The sequence below is a fragment of the Beta vulgaris genome, chromosome 2, assembly GCF_026745355.1.
Source record: "Beta vulgaris subsp. vulgaris cultivar EL10 chromosome 2, EL10.2, whole genome shotgun sequence".
NCBI lineage: Eukaryota > Viridiplantae > Streptophyta > Magnoliopsida > Caryophyllales > Amaranthaceae > Beta > Beta vulgaris.
The window spans coordinates 29,605,428-29,631,190 of NC_079203.1; the positions used below are offsets into that span (position 1 = coordinate 29,605,428).

Below are 25,763 nucleotides of genomic sequence, written 5' to 3' on the forward strand. Positions count from 1 at the left end.
AAATGATCAAGGCCTCCACATTTGTAATAGCTCATCTTAGTTGGGTTTCTTGCATTCTTCCCCTTGTAATTCTTGTTGAAGAATTTCTTGAACCTTCTTACAATCATGGCTGTTGCTTCATCATTATTATTTGATCTTCTTGTTCCTCTAATTTGAGAGCTAGAGATTTGGGCCTGATGGTTTCAGTATTATTGGTTCCTAGATGTAAATCATGAGTCATCAAGTACTGAGCAAGTTGTTTAATATTGAACGTTGGGAAGTCCTTTGTTTCTAACAGTGTCATCACATTCGCCATCTATTTTTCTTCTTGTGGAAAACTTCTCGGTAATTTTTGTACTTGTTCTTCTGGAGAAATGACTTTGCCAAGATATTCAAGTTCATTGATTATGTTTGAGAAGCGAGTAAGCATATCCTGAACATGTTCTTTAGGGTTCATTTGGAACGACTCATACTTATGCATTAGCATATCAATCTTGGATCTTTGACCTCGCTAGTTCCTTCATGAGTCACTTCGAGAAGTTCCCACATTTGTATGGTAGTCTTGCATCCCATGACTTTTTTATGCTCATGGGGACCAAGACTACAATGGAGAAGTTTTTTGGCTATTTTGTTCATTTCCATCTTGTCGAAGTCATCTTTGTCATACTCTTCAAATGGTTTACGAACCATTTAACCCTTTTCATTATATTTCGTAACTTCAAAGGCACCTAGTTTAATGACTCGCCATAATTGGTAGTTCTGAGCTTTTATAAAGATCTTCATTCGAGTCTTCCATTATGGATAGTGTTTGCCATTGAACATTGATGGGTGTTGGGTTGAGTATCCTTCATCTAGCTTTTCTCTAGTGGCTTCATATTTCTAGGTACTATCTCCTCAGTGTTAGCTGATTCTGGAGGCACCAGGCTCTAATACCAATTGTTAATCTTTTATAAACACGTTACCAACTATAAGGGGGGGGGGGATTAGTTAAGAGGAATTTTAAAGTATTTTATAGAATAAATGGAACTTTAAAGTAAATAAAAGAAATATTGATACTAAGAGAAGAGACACAAAGGTTTCAACCTATAATGAAAACTTCCTAGGCCCAATAGGAAGAAAAACCTTTACCACTATAAATTTTGACTTCTGGCTTCTCTTATTAATAATAGGACAAATGACTTTATACAACCTATTAATATATCTCACTCAATTCCTCTAAGAACCAGTTCCCTGTCACTCAGTTCCTCATGACATTATCTTGACTTTTCTAGAAGTCTTCTCTTTCTCTTTTTCTCTTTCTCTCTTGGTTACAGAAGTTCTGTTTGATTTTCACTCACCCAACACTCAAAAGTATTACAATAATGATTTCTTATGAAGAGGAGTAAAAGAACATAAAACTTTCTTAGTAAATAATTCAATTGTAAATATCAGAAATTCTTAATTTCCTCCGAGCAGTACTTTCTCCTTATATATACTGCTGCAACTTTCTTGTTCTTCAATTGTAGTACTCCACGTTTTTTTCAAGCTTGTCTCACTAGTGGAAAAAAGCCCATCTGATGCAGTCAAAATCGGGCTTACTAATGAGGTTTTGGTCCGCATCATGTGGTCTTGCAACAGTTATGAGCGACAAACTGATCTGGTCCAAAACCGCATCAGTTTCTCACTAACTGATGCGGCTTTGCAAGACCGCATCAGTGTTTTGGGTCAGAATATTTAAAATAAAAACTGCTTTGCACTGCAGGTCTGCAGCAACAAAGCAGGACCGAGTAAAGACAGAAGACAAACCAAACAATTATACAGGTCTAAGCAACGAAAATTCAAAAAATTCAGATCTAATAACAAATATTATACAAACTAAAAAGAATTCAAATATTACAAACTAAAAATGAATTCAATTATACAAATATTATACAAACTAAAAATGAATTTAACTATACAAATATTATACAAACTAAAAAATTCAGATCTAATAACAAATATTATACAAATAACAATGGTGGTGGTTAGCCAAAAGAGATTTTCGACAGATCTAACAAAATTAACGGATATGGGTAATTCGAAAAATTATGCAAGCGATTATATCTGACAAATCTAACAAAAGAAATTACAAAAATAAAACACGAGGCTTCGAAACTAAACATCGAAAACCAAAACTTAGCTTGACGGGAGTTTCAGCCTTCACCGGGAGTTTCGACCTGCCTTGATGGGAATTTTGACCTTCACTAGAGCTTCAACCTTCACAGGAGCTTCGACTGTTCGTGAGGAATGCGAAAACACGACTGTTGTTGATGTTGTTGTTGATAATGCTTTTGGTAATTATGCTGCAGTGTACGTCTCTGCACATATTGTGGCTGGTCGTTGTGCTGATTATAGTGGTACGACGGCCGAATCTAAAAATTAGGGTTTTGTTACGCGTAATTACCGCCGCCGCGACCGTTGTCGATCCCCAGCGGATACCTGGGGCGAGCACTGTGGTTCATCGGAATTTTTGAGATTAGAGGAGAGAGAAAGAAGAGAAGTCACTGCGTCAACTTTTTACTAGGGAGAGAGGTGAAACGATGAGGGGTTTACCAGTTTAGGGTTTGGAAGAGGGAGGGAGTGATGAGAGAGAAAAGAGAAGAGATGATGGGTGTTTAGGGTTTGGGAGTTATGAGGAGAGGAGGGTTGTTTATTTGGGTCGTTTCCTTTTGGGCCGTTCTAAGGGAGCTAGCAGCGACAAATAAACGAAAAATCTTATACAGTCCACCAAACCGCATCAGCTTTTTAGAAAAAGCGCATCGGTTTTTTTAATTTGATGCAGTCCACAAGAGGACCGCATCAGATTTTCCTTCCAGCTTTCTCTTTCATTTTTAATGTTCATTTTCGGATGCGGTTTTAAAAAAACTGAATCTGTTACTAAATGACATATAAGATTTTTTCCACTAGTGATTTTAGGCTTCATGACCCATAACCTTGCTGCACATGATCTTCTATGTTTTTTGCAAAAGAGGCGCAACAAAATATTAGCCAAATGCATGCCCCACTTTCCTCCATTGTACGCATGATACATTCAACCTATTTTCCACAAAACAAGCAATAACTTCTATCAAATTTTGCTTTCTTTTTTTATTGTTGCAAAGAAGTGATGACATTTATCTCCGGATTTAAAAAGAAAGCAATCTAGGGATGCCAAGCACCCTCTCAGACGTTGAACTTCCTTAACTTTGGACGGAGATGTCATGTCTAGAATCGCCTGAATCTTATTAGGGTTTGCTTCAATTCCACTCTGGTCGACCAAGAACCCCAAAAACTTTCCGGCCACCACTCCAAACACGCATTTCTGCGGATTCAGCTTTAGCTTGTATTTTCTAAGAGTCGGGAATGTTTCTCGAAGATCCTTCATATGATCTACTTCCTTCCGGCTATTGACGATCATATTATCAATGTAAGCCTCCATATTCCTCCCCCAACAGCTGCTGGAAGACAGTGTTTATTAGCCGTTGGAAGGTAGTTGGCGCATATCGAAGGTCGAAAGGCATCTTCAACCAGCCATAGAGTCATTTCTCAGTGATAAATGAGGTCTTGTCTTGATCCTATGGCCACATTAGAATCTGATGAAAACCAGAATAAGCATACATGAAGCTTAGTAGTGCATGCCCCGCCGTGGAATCGACTGACCGATCTATTTAGGGTAGAGGAAAGTTTTCCTTTGGACAAGCCTTATTTAGATCGGTTTAATCTACAAACATCCTCCAAGTCCCATATGGCTTGGGGACCATGACGACATTGGCAATCCAATCTGGATAATAAGTCTCCCGAATGAATTTTGATTTTACCAGCTTTTGTACTTCTTGATCAACAGCTTGATTCCTGGCCGGACCCAAGTGCCTCTTTTTCTGCTGGATTGGCTTTTGTCCTGGATCTATGTTTAGGTTGTGAACGGCAACTTCGAGATCAATTCCCGACTTTTCCTCGACCGCATATGCAAAAACATCCTCAAACTCTTTTAACAGTTTAATCAATTCGTCCTTGATCTTGGGATCTAGGACAGACCCAATCTTCAGCGTCCTCTCCGGACGTCTTTCATCCAAACAAATCTCAGCCGACATTTCTAATGGCTCTGGTTGTTCTAGCTCAATACCCATTGTTAGTCTTGGACGAACACTTAAGCAACTACAAGAGGGGGGTGAATTGTAGTTGGAGAGATTTTCAAACTTTTTGCGGAAATAAAAGAATGATTGAATAAGAAAGAAATAATTGCATGAAATAAGAAAGAACTAGGAACACGAGATTTTTACAAGGAAAACTTGCTATGCCCAATAGGAAGAAAAACCTTGACCACGAGGGATTTTGACTCAATTATCTTTAATAACTTTTAAGCCAAAAGACTCTCTTTTGTACAACCTAAACTTGGACCAACTCTGTTCCTCTAGGAACTGGTTCCCTGTCAGCCTGTTCCCCCTGAACAGTTGACTTCTCCTTTGACTTCACTCGAAGTCTTTTCTCTTTCTCTCTTCTCTTTCTCTTTCTCTTTTTCTCTCAAAATGATCACAGACTTAGATTCACTCAAGCTAATCTATAATACATCAATTTCTAAGAAGAAGAAAACTGAATGTACTTTCACTAAGAATATTACATAAAATTCTAAAAGTATATCTAATAAGATCATTACAAAACTCTATTTATAGGGATCTTTCTTCTCGAGTTCTTCTCCACGATCTTCTCCAAGATCTTCTCCATTATCACACGTAGCATCAGCCACTTCTCCACAATATGTCCGTTGTGATAATTCCGTTGGCAGTTGGGCTTCCTTAAACTTAGCCACTTCTCCACGTTCACACGCCTTATAAATAGATTAGTTGTTGTGGTCCCTAAAATGTAGGAACTACCTCAACGATCTATTTTTAAGCGCATGCTTAGGTTAGTGATTGGCGGCTCCTTGATTGTAGGAAAAACAAAGATGCTGCACACACTAACTAAACAAAATATTATGGAAACTTAATATATTAAATTGGTTACCTCCATAATATTAACCGAATATCACAAATAAGGTATAAACAACTTAATCTTGATTAAACTCCTAATCAATTCATCATAAGTCATTTAAATGTTATTCATGAAATCTAAAGATAAATAAACTAATTAAAACTAAAAGAATAAAACTAATAAAATAAAATAAACAAAACAGGAAAAATAAATCTAAGACATATGAAATTACTTCTAACATAATAAACTAAAAACCGAACTTAATAAACTAAAATCCCGAAAACTTTAATTAAATGTCATTATCAAAATAGTGAAATAACAATATTCCCCCCTTTTGATTATGACAAATAATTAAAAAAAATTTAAGTTTTTATGTTTTTGAAAAAAATCTAAAGAAGCTAAAGACTAAGAAAATAAACTACACAAACTATCCACAACCTAACCTAATTAAAACTCTACTGAGACTGGGAACAGGATCAGACTTGACTGGGAACAGGGATGAGAAAAATATACATAGGAACGAAGATAAAAAAATTTGAACACTCATATCTCTCCCCTTTGTCATTATCAAAACCAAGGATTGTACCTGCACACTAGAGAGTCAACAGTCTAGGCACAAGCAAGTTGCTCAAACATACATCTCATAATATTAGCCATCCAAACACACAAACAAATAGGCATGCAGAAAGCAACATTATAGACATCAATAATTACACAATATGCAGAGTAAGCCAAAAGAAAGTGAAGAAATTAAAGAGAAATTAAAATTACTTCATGTGTCTCAGAAGGACACAAGAAGAGAAATCCAAAAGATTGTTTAATAATTACAGCAAAAAAAAACTTGTTCAGTTGTGCCAAAGTTAAGAGAAGTTAGGGTTTGGTTCTTTTGAAGAGAGAGGAGACCACATAATCTATCTTGGAGAGCACACCATCCACCTTGTTCCTGATCCCAGTATCAGCATTCTTGATTGCAAGCATTGTTGTTGCTGCTAGAGTCCAGAACATTGACAGTAGCTTCAATGGCATTGATCCTGGTGTGCAGAAGGGTCAAGGAGTCCTGAATTTCCCGGAGTAGCTTGTTAAGCCCAGTTGTAGAAGTAAGGAAAATCCACAGCAGTAGAAGGGACAGGATCAGAATCTAGGTGAATAAAGATTGTGTCACCTTGATCCTGCTCCTTTGGAACTTGGACCCAGCCAACCTTTGGCTCTTTTCTGACAGACCCTCTGGAACCCCTTCTTCATCCAACTTTCTCTTACTACCCACTTCAACCTTTACTGGAGTTTCTTCTCTCTCAAAATCTATCTTCCCATTTACCAACCTCAAGCTCAGCCTAGTCAGAGTTTCTTTTGTAAGATAATTTTCTGGCTCAAGAAAAAGGAGGGACTAGAGGAGTTTAACTTTGCATTGTTTGAAAACAGAGGAAAGAAGTTTCCATAACCCACTTTGGTGTTATGGGTAATGAGTGAGAGAGATGTGAAATTATCAAGGAGGGAAGGTTGATTTTTATGTTTTCAGCAAGGCAGTACATAATGGAAAGATCCATTAGACTTGCTGGGTTCTTTTGAGGAACGGGGTAAAATGAAACGCCAAACCAATGAAATAGCAGCTTATGAAATGGAGACAATTTTTTTGATCAAAGATAAAGCATTAGAATTGCCGTTAAAGAAAGCAAGAATTTGAGCATTGAACTCCATTTATGTTCAACTTAGCCCTACCCTTAATGTAGTCCTTGTAACCCTCATTGCGGAACATCAAACCATTCTCCCCATTTCTTCTCAGTATGGTAATACAGACCCATTGACAATTGACACACACACACCTCAGTTAGGTAAACCCAGAACAAAAAGCTTTCATCTCTTTTCATAAAGACCCTCATCTATGCTAACAATTTTTAACCACTTCTGAAATTTTAAAATTTTAATAACTCATTCCACTTAGACTTTTTGCACCATGCAATATCTACACAAAAGCCCACAAGAAATTGTGAAGATTTTTTTTCTTACCTCTTTTGTAGGTACAGTATTCTCTTGTTCTTGATCGCTTTCAATCTCGTTTTCACCTTCTTCCTTTTTCGGGAGAGAGAAACAGGAGCAGGGATGCCGATTTTGACCACGGTAAATCTGCGTCTTCTTGGATGATTTTTGAGCACTTAATTCATCATATGATGGTGTTTTCTCTCTTGGGAAATTTTCATGATCACCGAAATTTTGAGTTTTGGAAGACATGGTGACAGAATTTTGGTGTGAGGTTGAAGATGAGAAAGAGGAGAGAGAGAGAGAGACAGTGAGTTGATGTGAGAGGGAAATTATGAGGGGTCAGTGATGTGATGGTTTGGGTTTATAAAGTAATCATGATTCCGTGTGAAAAGGAATGGAGAGTTAGGTTTAATGAAATGGTTTATGGGTTTTTGGAAGGCAATTAATGGAGTTTCTTCATTTAACTTAGATTAATTGAACACGTAATAGTGGCCATAATTCAGATTAATATTTTTAATTTTGGACGAAAGGTGTGAAAAGAAAAAGAACAAGGAAATTTGGAGGTAAATTAAGAAATGGAAAAAGAAAAATTTACTCTTGCATATGATAAAAATGTGTCCATAATATACAAACTACATACGTACCAAATATGTGCAAGGACACTAAGGGTAATATTCAGAGACATATGTGAGTCCTTATACTTGACCCTAGGTGTATGAAATTTAATTCATGAAGTTGCAGGACATACTTAAAGAAACAATTTGGGGGAATCCACATCATGTGTACATTTAAACAATTTTTATCATTCCTAGTTCCAAGCGTATCTTTTCAAACCTGTCCCTAGATAGAGGTTTAGTCAATATGTCAGCTATTTGATTTTCAGTAGGAAAAAAATCAACTTTGACTAATCCCTTCTCTACATTGTCTTTTAGGAAATGATGTCTAATGTGAATATGCTTGACTCAGAGTGATGAACTGGATCCTTGAAATGCAAATGCACTAGTGTTATCACAGATATAGGAACACACTTAATTATATGCTAAAGTCACGTACCTGTTGCTTGATGCATAATACCTGAGAGCAGTATGCAGCAGCTGCCACGTATTCAGCTTCTGCTGTGGAAAGATCAACAGTGTTTTGTTTCTTTGAGCTCCAAGAAACCAAGCTTGATCCTAGGAACTGGATAATACCGATGTACTTTTGCGATTCACCAAGTCTCCAGCATAGTCAGCATCGGAATAGCTTACTAGATCAAAGATGTCACTTCGAGGATAGAACAAACAAAGATCATCACTTCCTTTCAAATATCTAAGAATCCTTTTGACAGCTGTCAAATGGGATTCCTTAGGATTTGATTGGAATCTTGCACATAAACCAACACTAAAGGATATATCAGGCCTACTAGCAGTTAGATAAAGTAAGGAACCAATCATACCTCTATAGATTTCTGATCTACGGACTTACCACTTTGATCCTCATCTAACCTTGTACCTGTTCTTATAGGAGTATGGTTTGATTTTGCTTGATCCAGTCCATATTTTTTCAATAACTCCTTTACGTATTTTTGTTGATGGATCATTGTTCCTTTTCAGTTTGCTTGATTTGCAAACCGAGAAAGAAGTTTAACTCTCCCATCATACTCATTTCAAATTCACTACGCATTAACTCAGCAAATTCTTTACAAAGAGATTCGTTAGTTGCACCAAAAATTATATCATCCACATAAATCTGAACCACTAGGATGTCTGTTCCTTTGGATCGAAGAAACAGGGTCCTATCAACTTTGCCTCGTAATAAAGTCATTAGAAAGTAAGAATTTTTAAAGTCTTTCATACCATGATCTAGGAGCTTGCTTAAGCCCATAAAGAGCTTTATCTAGCTAATAGACATGATTTGGAAGATCCGGGTTTTCAAAACCAGGAGGTTGTTCCACATAGACGTCTTCAATCAAATATCCATTTAAAAAGGCACATTTGACGTCCATTTGGTACAACCTAAAACCCATGAATGATGCAAAGGCAATCAAAATTCTTATTGCTTCTATTCTAGCTACAGGAGCAAAGGTTTCATCAAAGTCAATACCTTCTTGTTGATTGTACCCTTTGGCTACGAGTCTGGCTTTGTTTCTTATGACTGTTCCATGTTCGTCTAGCTTGTTCCTGAAGACCCATTTTAGTCCAATCACCTTTTGGTTTTTAGGCTTGGTCTCAAGATGCCAGACCTTGTTCCTCTGGAACTCATTCAGTTCCTCTTGCATGGCGTTTATCCAGTCAGACTCCAGTAGGGCATCATTGTGATCTCGTGGTTCTGTCATAGACAAAAAGGCATGGAAAGCATAAATTTTTCAGTTGGGATCTCGTTTGAGTTCCCTTTTCAATATCACTTACTATTAAATCCAATGGATGGGATTTTAAGTGTTTCCAGGTCTTGGTTCAAATCTCTCTTGTCTCTGCTCCTCCAGATTGAGGAGCTTCATTCGTCTCGTCTACTGGATGAATTTCTGGTGGTTGTTCCTCCTATATAACAGGATCAGGACTAGCTATCTCTTCTTCAGAAATATGCTTTTTGTCGGTTCCTGCAGGTGTTAGTTCCTCATCAATGTTTACTGACTCCTCAATACGAGTCAGTCCTATTTCAAAGTCATTTTCATGACTTGGTTCCTGCAGAGAGTTAGTTTCATCAAAAATAACATGGACACTTTCCTCAACACACATTGTTCGTTTGTTGTAAACTCTATATGCCTTACTACTTAAAGCATATCCAATAAAAACAGCCTCATCGCTTCTAGCATCAAACTTTCCTAAATTGTCTTTACCATTGTTATGTACAAAGCATTTACAGCCAAAGATTCTAAAGTATGAGATATTGGGTTTTCTTCCTTTGAGTAGCTCATAAGGGGTCTTCAAGACAATAGGTCTTAGCATGACTCTATTGATTATGTAGCATGCCGTATTCACTGCTTCAGCCCAGAAATTCTTCGGAAGATTGCTTGCTATGATCATTGTTCTTGCCATGTCCTCCAAAGTGCGATTCTTCCGTTCTACCACGCCATTTTGTTGTGGAGTTCTAGGAGCTGAGAAGTTGTGATCAAGACCTTCATTTCTGCAAAACTCATCAAATTTGGAGTTTTCAAACTCCTTACCATGATCAGAACGCAAGTGCTTAATTTTAAAACCACTTATTCTTTGAGTTCTTTTTGCAAAGTTAACAAATTCATCAAATGTCTCATCTTTGCTATGAAGAAAAATAACCCAAGTGTATCTTGAAAAATCATCAACTATTACAAGCACATATCTCTTACCAGATCGACTTTGGATTCGAACAGGGCCACACAAGTCCATATGAATCAATTCAAGGGACTTTGTGTGCTTACCATTTTCTTTGATTTGAACGAGGATCTAACTTGTTTACCTTTTGCACATGGTCCACAAACTTCATGGTTTGAGACTTTGATAGTTGGTAATCCAACCACCAAGTCCTTACCACTTAGCTTCTGGAGTAATGCCATACTTGCGTGACCACATCTTTTATGCCAAAGAAGTGGTTCATTATCGACGGCACTTAAACACGTTAGATTGTTCCTAGGAACAAGGTTGAGATCAACAACATAGGTGTTCCCTTTCCTTGTTCCTTCTAGGATTTTGGTACCTGTTCCTGCATTACTTACTAGCAACATTCATCAGTAAAATTTACACTGTTCCCTTTGTCGCAAAATTGAGAAATACTAAGCAGATTATGTTTTAAACCCTCGACCAAAAATACATTGTCTATGGAATGTGACTTAGACTTTCCTACCTTCCCTATTGCAACTATTTTGCCAGTAAGATTGTCTCCGAAGGTCACAGTTCCTCCATCATAGGCTGAAAGCGAGAGAAATTTCTCTTTATCTCCTGTCATGTGTTTAGAACAACCGCTATCGAGGTACCACAGGTTGTTCCCCCTCACTTTAGCCTGTATCAAAGCAATCAGTCAGTGGTAGGAACCCAGTTTGACTTGGGTTCCTCTGTCGGGTTTGTATTTCTCTTAACTTTCCAAACTTGTTTAACTAAGTGGGTGTTCATTTCAATATGTTCTTCTCTGGAGGAACAGTCAGACACTAAGTGTCCACTGTTCCCACAGTAAGAGCATATTCGGCTGCTTGGAAGATCAACATATTTTTTCATTTTTTTTTCTTCTTGTGATTGAAACCTAACCCACTTCTTCCTTCATTTTTATATTTTTGTATCCAGCTCACTGGATCAGGAAGAGTCGTTCTTGAAGATTCCATTTTCTCTTTAAGTACCAGATATTTACTCAAAACTTTTTCATGTTCGAATTTTAACTTTTCGAACTCGGATCTGGTATTTATAGAGGAACTGGTTCCTTCAGGAACGAATAATTTCAATTCAGCCATTTCCATATTCAAGAAATAATTTTCATTTTTAGCATTTTCAAAAGCTTCTCGAATACGTCGGTTTTCATCAAAGACTTCAAAGAATCTTTCCTCAATGTTTGCATTCACTATTTTAAACCAATTTGAATGTCCTTTGGTGACTTCTAAGGCTTTTTCTAAATTTTCTTCTCTAACACAAATGGCCTTGTAGTCACAAAGTTTCCAAAAGTAGTTTTATTAATTGATTCTTTGAAAGTTCTTTTAACTCTTCTTCAATAACATTTATGCGTACCTTGTTGTTTGGCAAGTCTTCTTCTCGTCTGTTTTTGCCATGAGACATAAATGAGTTGTCTCCTCTTCTGGTTGTTCCTGCTCCTCGTCTGAATCGGATTCTCCCCAGGCAGCAACCATGGCCCTTCTCATATCAACTTTTGAGAAAGGTTTTTGTTGTTTTTCCCTTCTCCTTGTACTTTCCTTTGCTCTTTTCATTTTCCCAGAGAGGGCATTCCTTTATGAAGTGATCCGGACTTACACTTGTGACAGCTTAACTTTCCTGGCTTTTTCAAGTTCTTCCCTTTGTATTCTTGTTGAAGAACTTTTTGAATCTTTTCACGATCAGTGCTGCCTCTTCATCATCAGTTTCTGAATCCTCTAATCATCGGACTTGAGAGCCAAGCCTTAGGCCTATTAGAGTCAACTTCATGAGTTCCTAGATGGATTTCATGAGTCAACAAGGAACCGGAAAGTTGTTCGATATTGAATGTGGTGAAATCTTTTGTTTCAAGCAGGGCAGTACCTTTGCCATCCATTTTTCATCCTGAGGAAGACTTCGTAGAACTTTTCGTACTTGTTCCTCGGAGTGATGATCTTTCCTAGAGATTCAAGTTCATTATGATGTTGGAGAACCTTGTGAGCATCTCTTGAACAGACTCCTTAGGCTTCATTTGAAATAGCTCATATTTGTGCATGAGCATGTCAATCTTTGATCTCTTGACTTCGTTTGTTCCTTCGTGAGTAACTTGAAGAAGTTCCCACATTTGCTTGGCTGATTTGCATCCCATGATTCGATTGTGTTCATGGGGACCAAGACCACAGTGGAGAATTTTTTTGCCAAGTTATCATCTCCATCTTGTCGAAGTCATCTTTATCTATTTGGAGAGGCTTGGGGATTCTTCACCTTTTTCATTTTTCTCTGTGACTTCGAAGTCACCAATCTCTATTACTCTCCAAACTTGATAATTTTCGGCCTTGATAAATATTTCCATACGATTCTTCCAGTATGGATAATACTTGCCATTAAACATTGGTGGACGCTGAGTTGAGTAACCTTCTTCCAATCTTTCTCCTGATGTGTTCATCGTTTCCAGGAACTAGCTCCTCAGTGTTAACTGATTTTGGAGGAACTAGGCTCTGATACCAATTGTTAGTCTTGGACGAACACTTAAGCAACTACAAGAGGGGGGTGAATTGTAGTTGGAGAGATTTTCAAACTTTTTGCGGAAATAAAAGAATGATTGAATAAGAAAGAAATAATTGCATGAATAAGAAAGAACTAGGAACACGAGATTTTTACAAGGAAAACTTCCTAGGCCCAATAAGGAAGAAAACCTTGACCACGAGGGATTTTGACTCAATTCTCTTTAATAACTTTTAGGCCAAAAGACTCTCTTTTGTACAACCTAAACTTGGACCAACTCTGTTCCTCTAGGAACTGTTCCCTGTCAGCTGTTCCCCCTGAACAGTTGACTTCTCCTTGACTTCACTCGAAGTTTTCTTCTTTCTCTCTTCTCTTTCTCTTTCTCTTTTTCTCTCAAAATAATTACAGACTTACATTCACTCAACCCAATCTATAATACATCAATTTCTAAGAAGAAGAAAACCGAATGTACTTTCACTAATAATATTACATAAAATTCTGAAAGTATATCTAATAAGATCATTACAAAACTCTATTTGTAGGGATCTTTCTTCTCGAGTTCTTCTCCAAGATCTTCTCCATTATCACACGTAGCATCAGCCACTTCTCCACAATATGTCCGTTGTGATAATTCCGTTGGCAGTTGGGCTTCCTTAAACTTAGCCACTTCTCCACGTTCACATGCCTTATAAATAGATTAGTTGTTGTGGTTCCTAAAATGTAGGAACTACCTCAACGATCTATTTTTAAGCGCATGCTTAGGTTAGTGATTGGCGGCTCCTTGATTGTAGGAAAAACAAAGATGCTGCACACACTAACTAAACAAAATATTATGGAAACTTAATATATTAAATTGGTTACCTCCATAATATTAACCGAATATCAGAAATGAGGTATAAACAACTTAATCTTGATTAAACTCCTAATCAATTCATCATAAGTCATTTAACATGTTATTCGTGAAATCTAAAGATAAATAAACTAATTAAAACTAAACGAATACATCTAACAAAATAAAATAAACAAAACAGGAAAAATAAATCTAAGACATATGAAATTACTTCTAACATAATAAACTAAAAACCGGACTTAATAAACTGAAATCATGAAAACTTTAATTATATGTCATTATCAAAATAGTGAAATAACACCCATGATGGTAATTACTTCTTCTGACGAAGCTTTTTATTCTTTGATGGCCAAACATTTTCTCTTTTTGCTTGGCAAAAGGATGGACGGTTTGCTGACCTGAGAAGGCTTTATCTGAGTTCTTTCTACTTCATTCTTTAACTCACTTATCTGGCCTTCTACCCTCTGGGTTGGTCCTTCCTCTATGGCCTTTGGCCGCTCTGGTTTTTCTCCTTTCCAAGATGAAGGTTTTAGAGTGGTAAGGTAGCATTCTCTTGCTGTCTGCTGATCCAATCTTCCCTCCATCGCACTCAAACTTCATTAGCATCAGATGAGTCACAATAACAGCTTTGATGTGGTTCAAGGTGGGTCGTCCGAGGATGACATTGTAAGCCGTCAAATCTCGTACCACCAAGAACTTAACAAACAACGTCCTGGAGGCCTCCTTGTCTCCTACCCTGACGGGTAAAGTGACAGTTCCCATTGGGTGGATTATTCCTCCCCCAAATCCCATGATGAGATGGTTGACTGGGACCAAGTCATTCTCATCGAACTTCAATCTTGACAAACAATCCGCGCTGATGATATCGGTTGAACTCCCTGTATCAATCAAAATCTGTCTTACTCTGAGGTTTGCTATTTTCATCTCCACCACCAACGGGTCGTCATGGGGGGTTCTTATCTTCTCGCGATCCAGCTCGCTGACAATAACCTTAGGGAAAAGGTCAGATTCTGCCTGATTGGTAAGCATTATCTGGCCGAGTTCCCGTAAGTAAATTTTATGGCCGCGGTTGGTGGGACCTCCTGCTGCGAAACCTCCAGATATCACAAGCACTACATCTTTGTCAGTGCTCTCGTCCTCCTTTCTTCAGCCTTGACGGCTATCTCTCTTCTGAAATTTTCTACCCGCTTGAGGTAGATAGGAATTCATCGTACCCTTGCGAGCCAAGTCTTCCAAAGCTCTTTTTAGATGCTTGCATTCGTTTGTTTCGTGGCCATAATCCTTATCGAAATGGCAATATTTGCTTTTATCCCTATTATGTAGGGAGTCTTCATTTCACCTAGCGCCTTCAGTTCATACTGATCTTTTATCTCCATAATAATGAAGTATTGATCTTTGCTGAATTCTATCGGCTCAACCGATGTTGCTGGTTTAGCTCTTTTACTCCTCTTCGATGAGGTTGTCATCGAAGCCACTGCCCAACTTTCAGCTTTCTTGGGGATGCTCTTCTTTGGCTAAATTGTTTCTTCAATCTTTTTTGCCTCCCGATGCTTTTCTTCCGCACAAACTTCTGTAGCATGAATGAATGCCTCTACCTCCCGAAGGGATTCTGTTATAGCAGAAATCTTCTTCTTCACCAAATCAAACTTAAAGCTTCCTGGGCTTAGACCCCTGATGAAGGCGTAAAAGGCCACCACTGCATTCAGATCATGGATCTGCATTGCTTCTAGGTTGAATCTCTTCACAAAACTTCTTAGGGTTTCTTTGGGTCCTTTGATGATCTTACCCAAATGCATGTTGGTCTTTTGTTCTTGCCGGTTTGCTACAAAGTGGCTAGTAAACAAGATATTAAGCTCAGTAAAATTATTCACTGAGTTAGGGGGAAGATTATTGAACCACTTTTGAGCTACTTCCTTCAGAGTGGCTGGGAAATTCTTGCACCATGTAGCATCATCAACTGCTTGAACATACATCTGATGCTTGTATGCTGCTAGATGATCATCTGGAGCCGTAGTTCCGTCAAAAGGTTCTATCGTCGGTAGCTTAACCTTTGGGAATGGAGGAGACTCCATGATTTTGGCCGAGAATGGGGTCGGCCAGTTAATTTTGAGTTCCCCAGCATGTCCTCTGTGGATATGTGCTCCCGACGATATTCTTTTAACACCGGATTAGAGGAGGTGTTAGCTAGGGCTTGGCGCTTATACACCATAGGTTGTAAAATAGTTTTTTCTTGCCTTGGCTGGACAACCGAAGGTCTTTGACTTCTTTATTCAGTTCTTGACGGCAGTCTTAATGGAGGATCCTTCATGTAAGGGGTAGACCCTGAGGCTGAACAGCAGCTGCCTTCTTGGCCTCCAGATACTCCCTCGCATCCGTCTCCATCTTATGACCATTGGGAGGAATATTATCTCCTGGACGGACTACCAACTTCCAGTCCATCTTTCTTCTTGGTTCACTGAGTGCTGGTTGCTTCCCTTTCGACAGTCGCTTGGACATTTCCTGCCAAACAGGCCGGCTTTTCCCTGGACGACCTTCTTGAGACTGCCCCATAGGCGGCACTACATCGGCATGGTCTGGGTTGACCTGGAAAAACAACATGTTATTTTTGATTTGCTCCTCCATGACAGCGGCCATCCTAGTTTGGAAGTCGTTCTTGATAGTTTCCAAATGGGCAACCGTGACTGGACGCTCAGGATTTTCTTGAAGGATGGGCTCCCTGCTCCGTCCAGAGAGACGAACAGCAGCAGAGGGCCTATCCCTTCCTCTAGGTGGCCTTTCATCGCCCACCGTATGCTCCACTTGAATCTCAAAACTTATATTCCTGGCAACATTGGATGAGTGACAATCAGTCATTGTTGCGTCTCCCCACAGACGGCGCCAAATGTTACGTAGTGCTAGACTTGTAAATATATACTATTATCCCCAACAGTAGGTTCAACAATAGGAAACTTGTGCAATAATGCCTGGACTCAAATCCCGAACCTGAGCTCCGCCTTTAGACCTGTAAAAAGGGACCCACCCTGGAGGTTTGGGTGGTATTTCCCCCTCCGAAGCTTAAGTCAGGTATCAGGAGTAGAATAGGAACTTTTAGAGAGAGAAAGTGTAGAGAGAGCATTTATGGCAGAATAACAGTACTATACTCTGAAAAAATGTACCTTTTTCCTGATTTCAAGGACTATTTATAGTGTCTGAAATGACTATTGTGCCTTGATATCACCCTAATTTGGGAGCATTTGATTGGCTAAGCAATAATACTATGACACACGGCGGTCACTTGAATACATGTACATTGGATGTTTACACGATGCTAATCATTGATAATCTAAAGTATTTGACTAAGGGAAGTGTTATACAAGAGTATATTTGAGAAAATATAATTACTTTGATGATCGTGGAGTGAAAAGTATTTGAGTGAGGATGGCCTTTGATGATGTATTTTCTCTAGGTTATCTCCTCTTAATCTCCCTTGAATGATGCTGATGTGCTCTCCTTTTATAGCTCTTTAGGCGGTTCTAAGTGGTTGACCAAAGAGACATGTGCCTCCTACAATGTAGGACATAGTGGTTGTACTTATGACTTAGTCTTCTTGTTGTTTATAGACTCCTCCAAGTAATGTATATTGCTTTGACACGTTCTAGGGCAGTAGTAAGTGCTTCATTGATTATAGGAACGATTGCAACAACTTCGTTTGGTCTATTGCTCCTTCACATATCGGTTGACTGCATCCGTCGCGTCGGTCAGTACTATTGGCGCCACATAGAGTATAAATCAGTTATAAATGTCCTTGATTGGCTCCTTGATTCTCTCCAATTGTTTTGACCTTGGTTTCTAAGTAGTCCTTTATCCCATGTGTCATTTGAATAGTCAAGTGAGTGGAATAAGGATCCCATAAACATAGGAACAACTTTTGACTCTCTTTTGATATTGGTAACCGCCTCCGTATTTAGGGATTTCTTCTGCGTTGGTTATGTTGGCGGGTGTCGACTGCTGGCTTTCGGGCGTCACGACAATACTCACCTTGCGTCGTGTCGATACTTACCTTGCGTCGCGACGTCACTTTCTTGTCGTCGCGATGTCACTTTCTTGTCGTCGCGACGTCACTTTCTTGTTGTCACGACGTTTATGATATGTCGTTCAAACGTCGCTCGTCTCTGGTCCAAGCGTCATTCGCCTGTCGTCCAAGCGTCATTCGTCCGTCGTCCAAGCGTCACTCATTCGTCGTCCAGACCTCACTCATCCGTCGTCCAGACGGAATTAATTGTCATCTAGACGTCTTTCATTTGTTGTGCAGACGGACTCAACTGTCTTTCCAAGTGTTATTACGTCACTAATCTATTGTCTAGATGTTGTTCATCTGACGTCATGTCATGTAGATTTTGATCATTACAGTTAGCCCCATTTTCCTAATTGAAGCATGCCGAAGATTAGGAAAATAGCCTTTTCCTTTGAACGTCATGTCTATTGTTCTTTCGCATCATTGACTAGCGAGGCATGATTGTCAGTTGGTGACTTTTGTCACCGTACATTTACTGGCGACATGGCCAATAAAAGACTCTTAGAATGAATACAGAGAGTGAAGTTAAATTATATGTCATATAACATATCTAGGGGGAAATTTCGGCCACATGGCCACTTAAGATGTCGTAGAAATAATTATGGCGACATGGCCACTTATGATGTCGTAGAAAGAATTTTGGCGACGTGGCCACTTACAATGTCGTAGAAAGAATTCTGGCGGCATGGCCACTTCCGATGTCATAGAAAGAATTCCGGTGACATGGCCACTTGAGACGATGTCGTAGAAAGAATTCGGGCGACATGGCCACTGAAGACGATGTCAAAGAAAGAATTCCGGCGACATGGCTACTTAAGACGATGTCGTTGAAAGAATTATGGTGACATGGCCATCTAAATTGTTGTCGGACGAAGTCTGGCGATGAAGCCGCTCAAGATCTCAAAGCATGAGATTTTGGCGTCAAATCCTACCCAATATCTTAGTATAACAATAGTCATTCTTTTGTAATCATTAAGTTTCTTTTCAGGTCGCCTTGAATGTGTAACCTTGTTGTGTCATGATGCAGATGTTATGTCATAGGTTATACGTCATTAAAAAGCATGTATGCATGTCGTCGTACGTATCGATGCTTAGTGTGTTTGAACATATGCATGCATTAGCTCAAGATGAATAGCTTAAATTAAATAATTATAGGTACGTTTGTTGATATACAGTGCTAAACTCAAAGGTCTTACTGGGTGCTTTGGTGAATTTAGGCATAAATACAGTTTTATGCTAATATACGATCAAAGCAAACCATGTCATTTAATGTCACTTAGCCAATGCATTATCCATTGTTACGAAACTTCATTTACATTGAAACACAAATGTCATGAAGTATAAAAAATCATCATTGAAATATATATTGTGTGCCTATATGCGCCCATGTATGTCTATGTGTGTCGTTTAGGTGTCGTGTGTAAATACTACGTGCGGTGTGAACATGTGTATTTTTTTACCTCACAATGTAATGTTTGAACTTTAATAAATGAAGTGATCATCAGTCGGTCTGCCGATATCTTGCGTTAAACTGTATGTGCTTAATAGATGCATGTGAGACAAAAAATGAGTACCTTTGTTATGTCGTCATAGCTAGTAGATCATATGAACTAATGTCATGTGATGTTATTGACACGATGCATGTTCCATGCCATGGAAACTCGTATAATCCACGTTTGTGACATCATGGTTGGTCCCTATGTCAAGCTGGTGCACAGCGATTAACATCGCATCCTCTAGTAGTACGCATTGTATCGTGTATAGATACGTGTCGCGTCGTCTTCTGGCTAACGTCGCGTCATCTGGATGTAGGCATCGCGTCGTCTTTTGACTGGCATCGTCTCGATCATCTGGCGACAGCTGTCATGTCGTTTGGAGATAAGTGTAACGTCGTCTGGAGACAAGCGTCACGTCGTCTGGAGACAAGTGTCATGTTGTCATCGTGTCGTCAGTCACTAATTCTGCGAAAGAAAGGATACCCCAACGAATTTTTGTTCTTGTGGTAACCAAGTTAGCAGTGCTTGTAAGGACCAATATAAATATATGTAATTGATCATAAACAGAATAGAGCGTTCAAATGTTAGCAATAAGTAATTCATAGGAGTCAATGATAAGAGTAAAAATTGCAGAAATAGATTAGCAATTGTTTAACTGTCGGCATGAGTTTTAGCAAAGTTAGTGACTGGTCATGGTACAGCAATGATTTGTTTTCGTGAATAGCGCCTGAGCTGTTGAGTCTATGTTGTCGTCCCCTAATACTTGTAATATTTAAGATTCTATGTCATCTACCATAATCTAATATATGGTCTCGTTTACCGTTAACATACTCGTTGTCTACTGATCTTGACGCTGACGACTAACGCTGGTTTTAGTGATGAATGTCTTATATAGTGTCAAACAACTGAAGTTTGGCGTTTGAATTCAATGGACAAGGATACTTCTCAAGAGTCAGAATTTCGTCGATGTCATTGTTAGACGATTGATCTGCAAAACTAGTTGTAAACGCAATCTCTCTTTGGAGGTGTAAGTAAAAAGGACTTTCAAAAGTATGACAAAAATATATGCTTTATAAACAAGGGATAGGCAAAACCGTCGAAACATATGTAAGAGATGATGAGAATCATAAAGGTATAAGTAATAGAGACAAACAATTGCAAAGAATAAGGTGAAACGAATAATATCAACAATGAAGGGAGGAACGAAAGTACTATAAGATTGAGTGACTTTAGGATTGAGTACTCGTTGATGATGTCTCGATATCCGCATGGATCTTCACAGTGCTAAGTGTGGGTGTCAGGTCCATTCGTCAATTGATTCTTGTCATCATTGTCATGACAGAGCGTCGTTGTCATTGAACTTGTCATCATTGTGTCAAACGATTTTCAATCTACATTTTGATGGTTAGCTTGGAATGTCTTATCGTTGATAAGAAATCTTGGTGATAGAATTGAGTCCGGTAATTGACGTTAGTTCAAGCAAAAATAATAACCTCTATGTCACTTTTCAACACAGAAGAGTTGTCAATAGGGTAATAGACAAAACAAGAGTAAATGATAGTGTAATTACGTTATGGTCAAGTGTGAAAGATAATTTACATAATAAGTCTTCATCACATTCATCTAAACCATAGCATAGAAAATAAAGTTTTGAAAGAGTTTTGTAGCATACCTATGTGACATCTACAACGATCACAAGTTGCAACTTACTTGACGACGTTAATGGTCAAAGACATTCGAATGTCAAATTTTGTCATGCTGGTATCAGCCCCCAATGTGGTCTTTGCCTGATTTTTTTGGATGTCCTTCATGTCATGATGACACTGAAAGTTTATAGCGTCTTTCTGCTTCAGTTCTTTAGACTTCTTTGAGTGACAGTGTGTAATCATAGTTGAACTCGAGCTCCCATGACACTTATGTCGTTGACTAACGTTGTACCTTGTACTCAAATTCTATAAGCATAATTGTTAATCGCTTTCAAAGTCATGATAAAAAATATCATAAGTTACAATATAAAAGTCACAACAATTAAATCATACTATCATATCCCCCTGTGGCAACTTTAGGACAAAACAAAGGTTTTCACACATCGAACTTAGTTTTGGACTGAAGTCAGCCACAAAATTGGATGACGCTTGTGACTTTAGAATCGTCCTTGGGCGGTAACTGATAGTGTAGACACTTGACGCTATAATTTATTCTCCATTTGTTCTGACAAACTTGCGTTATCTCAAAACAAACGGATTGATGTAGTTAGTCATGTTTGAATCCGAAACATATTAAATTGATACCATGATGTTAAATTGTAGTTTACCAAAGCAAATGTAAGTAATTTTAAAGAGAATTATCTTACTGGCGAAAAAGAACTTACTAATGTGTCGCACGGGTGACGGTTCGTGCCAGAGGAGACGTCTTTGGTTAAAGATTGGCACTAAGACAACGTCACTGTTAGGTCGACGCTGGACTGTTTGTTACGACGACTTCATTTGTCCCGACGAACTTTCTGGTTGCGACGGACTAATTCATCTGTCACGAGGACCTTCTCCATTCCAACGCGACAACAAGACGACATTCTTCAATTGGTCACGACGATCTTCTTAGTCGCGACAGACTTTTGATTGTCACAACGACTTTGACTTTTCGAATAAGTCATTGACATATACTTACATCATGGTAAATGCATGCTTGGTTGGTCACGACCTTAGGATCGATACATGTTGCATCTCTACGAGAAAAAGTAACACATTTAGAAATTAACAAATAAAACTTTGTTACCTATTTCGTCGTGAAGTCGGGAAGTTCACGAAGTCAACGATAAATAAGGTCTTTGCATCATCACAATCAACATCTGCTTAATTGGATCGACTTCACCAATGTGATTGTTGATCCTCAACATCATGACTGAGTCTACTCATGCTTGGACTTCGGTCACACTATGACGCCGCTTTATGCTTTGATTTCGCTGAATTTTTGGATGCCAACCGGCGTCTGGATATCAAGAGATATTCTGACGTCGCCATGCACACGGTCGTGACGCAAAGAAGATGACAAATTACTACTTCGACACTGACGCTTCAAATAAAGCTATATGACGCATAGACTGGACTGTGTCAAAATGTGAGGGTTTATGGAAATGTGTTTAGAGGAAAAAATCTAGCCATCGGCCCCACGGTGGGCGCCAAATTGTTTATTCCAAAAATCGCACAAGGGACGATCATTGGTTGGGACGTCGATAACTAGATTATAGCAGAAGAAACAAAGGACGAAATTCAAATGACAAAAATAAAGAAAAGGAAGACAAGAAATGGTGACGTGGAAAACCCCAATGAAGATGGGTAAAAACCGCGGGTGGCTTGGATGTCCACCAATCCACTATGGTACCGGCGTTAAAGCCACGTTGAATACATGTACATTGGATGTTTACACGATGCTAATCATTGATAATCTAAAGTATTTGACTAAGGGAAGAGTTATATAAGAGTATCTTTGAGAAAATATAATTACTTTGATGATCGTGGAGTGAAAAGTATTTGAGTGAGGATAGCCTTTGATGATGTATTTTCTCTAGGTTATCTCCTCTTAATCTCCCTTGAATGATGCTGATGTGCTCTCCTTTCATAGCTCTTTAGGCGGTTCTAAGTGGTTGACCAAAGAGACATGTGCCTCCTACAATGTAGGACATAGTGGTTGTACTTATGACTTAGTCTTCTTGTTGTTTATAGACTCCTCCAAGTAATGTATATTGCTTTGACACGTTCTAGGGCAGTAGTAAGTGCTTCCTTGATTATAAGAACGGTTGCAACAACTTCGTTTGGTCTATTGCTCCTTCACGTCGGTTGACTGCATCCGTCGCGTCGGTCAGTACTGCTGGCGTCACATAGAGTATAAATCAGTTATAGCTGTCCTTGATTGCCTCCTTGATTCTCTCCAACTGTTTTGACCTTGGTTTCCAAGTAATCCTTTATCCCATGTGTCATTTGAATAGTCAAGTGAGTGGAATAAGGATCCCACAAACATAAGAACAACTTTTGACTCTCTTTTGATGTTGGTAACCGCCTCCTAGTATTAAGGGATTTCTTCTGAGTTGGTTATGTTGCTGGGTGTTGACTGCTGGCTTTCGGGCGTCGCAATAATACTCACCTTGTGTCGCGTCGTTACTCACCTTGCGTTGGGACGTCACTTTCTTGTCGTCGCGACGTCACTTTCTTGTCGTCGCGACGTCACTTTCTTGTCGTCACAACGTTTATGATATGTCATTCAGATGTCGCTCATCTCTTGTCCAAGCGTCAGTCGCCTATCGTCCAAGCGTCACTCATCCGTCGTCCAAACGTCACTCATCCGTCGTCCAGACGGACTCAACTGTCGTCCAAAGGGAATTAAATGTAATCTAAACGTCATGCATTTGTTGTGCAGATGGACTCAACTGTCTTTCCAAGTGTTATTATGTTACTAATCTATTGTCTAGATGTTGTTCGTCTGACGTCATGTCATGCAGATTTTGACCATAACATGTCCCTCCTTAACATAATCCACGTTCCATACAAAGGATTAAAATGGGTGAAATGTAGCAAGCTAGCATTAATCCTAATTATCCATTTACCCCTATATAATTAATTGTTTTTGTCACTTGAACAAATATGACGTAGTACTCTTTCCATTTTTCAAATACTTTCTCATTTGCGTTTTACTCGGACTTCAATGCACCGTTTTGACCATTCTTCAATTATATAAAAATTGAAATTATAAAAATATATAGGGAACGAATGCAACAAAATATCCCATGATTGTGTTTTTCACATATATTAATTATCACATACTACCTCCGTTTTCTAAAGATCTTCCTTGTTGCTATTCCTACATATACCAAGAAGGATCCATTTGTGTGGGGTGTGGAGTGGGTAAAGTAGGAGAGAGAAAGGGGTTAAGATAAAAAGAACAAATAAAAAGGGTTTGAAATAAGAGAGAGAAATGGAGTAAAATTGAATTAATAATGTGTTGGTGGACCATATGATAGGGACATGAGAGGGTATAAAGGGAAAAAAATTCCAAATAAGGAATAAAGTAAAAGAGATAAGATCTTTTGGAAACGCACTTAAACGGAAAGAGAGAAGATTTTAAGGAAACGAGGGGAGTACAATTAAGATTTTTAAAATTTGACCACTTGAATAATGGATGGGAAGATCTTTAATTAAAGAACGAATGGAGTATATGCATTATTTTGAGGTTCTATATTCTGGCCCTTGGTATTAATAAGGTAGTGAATAATATGTTCATGTAAAAGAATAGTTTTACAATCGTTATATTGAGTATATATATTGTGTTTTTGTACTAATCATTTTCCCTATTGAAAAAGGAAATTAAGAAGCAAAATATAAATATTAGATTTTTGTATCCGTATTATGTTAAAAAAGCAATTAATTGCATATATATCAATAAAAAATTACATGTATATAATATGATAGCAATTACAGTATATACTTCCTTACTTTTTGTATACTTTTATATACCTTAAACCCTACAAAAACACTTTATTTTTAGTGTTAGTTTTTACTATGATGCTTATGAAAAAGTTTCACCCCTCCTTAACATATACTCCATCCGTTTCTTTTTAAGTTACTCACCTCACTTTGGAGAAAAATCAAGGACAAATTTATAAAAGTATGAAAAAGACTGAAAAGGTGGAGAGCAAAACTAAAAAAGTGAGTTAAAATATTAAAAAGTGGTTGATATGAGTGGAAAAGGAGTAGAAAATAGATGTGACATATTACAAAATTAAATAAAACAACAACAGTGTGTACATTAGAAACCAAAAAAAAGGAAGTGTATAAATTAAAAAGAAAAGGAGGGAGTAAAATCAACATTCCATACAAAGGGGGGAAATGAGAAGAAACATAACAAGCATTAATATTATTCGTTACTCATTCAATTCCTGTACAATTGTTTTCCTTGTTTGAACATCTATATGTATATATATAACTAGGTTTTTGACCCGTGCAAAATGCGCAAAATTTTTTTATTTATAAATTTTATGATGTTTCTCCCAAAATCTGTGTGTGAATATTATATCATGATTTAAACTTTTTATAATCATATCGTTTATTAGAAATACTTTAAAATTGATTTATAACTCGTGTATTCAATGACTGATGTAGTTAATATTATGGTGCGACGTTGACTGAAAAATTCTTTGCTCTAACCATTTGTTTCACTTTGGGGATCAAATAAAATCACAATTCTCTCCACTATTGGAATTCGATCGTGCAACCACTTCATCTCTCACTTTTTGTAGTCCCTACTTTCCACAGTCCCGCTCACCCCCACTCTTTTGTTGTCTTGAGATCCCGTGATCTTTATCACAAATTAAAATTTTAAACCCTAATGTTGGTAACTCTTGATGTGGCTAACTGAACCTGTGCAAATTGCAAACCAAAAATGGAGATTTAAACATTAGCTAAAAATTATTATATTTAATTGAATCTTTCTCCTGAATTTGGGCAATATAATATTTCAATAGAATGGAGATTTATTCGAAAAATTGCTACATTCAATCAATGAATCTTCTATTATTAAAGAAAAAGTTTCTGCTCAATACCAGATTTATTCGAAAAAAGTTATCCAAAAAGTTTTACCACGAATTCATCGAACACACTTGA

The 25,763-nt window shown here is 38.1% G+C and overlaps 1 protein-coding gene across 1 annotated transcript; it reads right to left on the minus strand.

The window, feature by feature from the left end:
* Window positions 1-14,001: 14,001 nt before the first annotated feature.
* On the minus strand, window positions 14,002-14,589 carry LOC104887045 (uncharacterized). The gene has a single exon (XM_010671628.1). The coding sequence runs from the start codon at window positions 14,587-14,589 to the stop codon at window positions 14,002-14,004; it is 588 nt and encodes a 195-aa protein (XP_010669930.1).
* Window positions 14,590-25,763: the final 11,174 nt, after the last annotated feature.

Coding starts and splice junctions, on each gene's coding strand:
- LOC104887045 (XM_010671628.1), bottom strand. CDS start 14,589: ATGCTTACCAATCAGGCAGAATCTGACCTTTTCCCTAAGGTTATTGTC.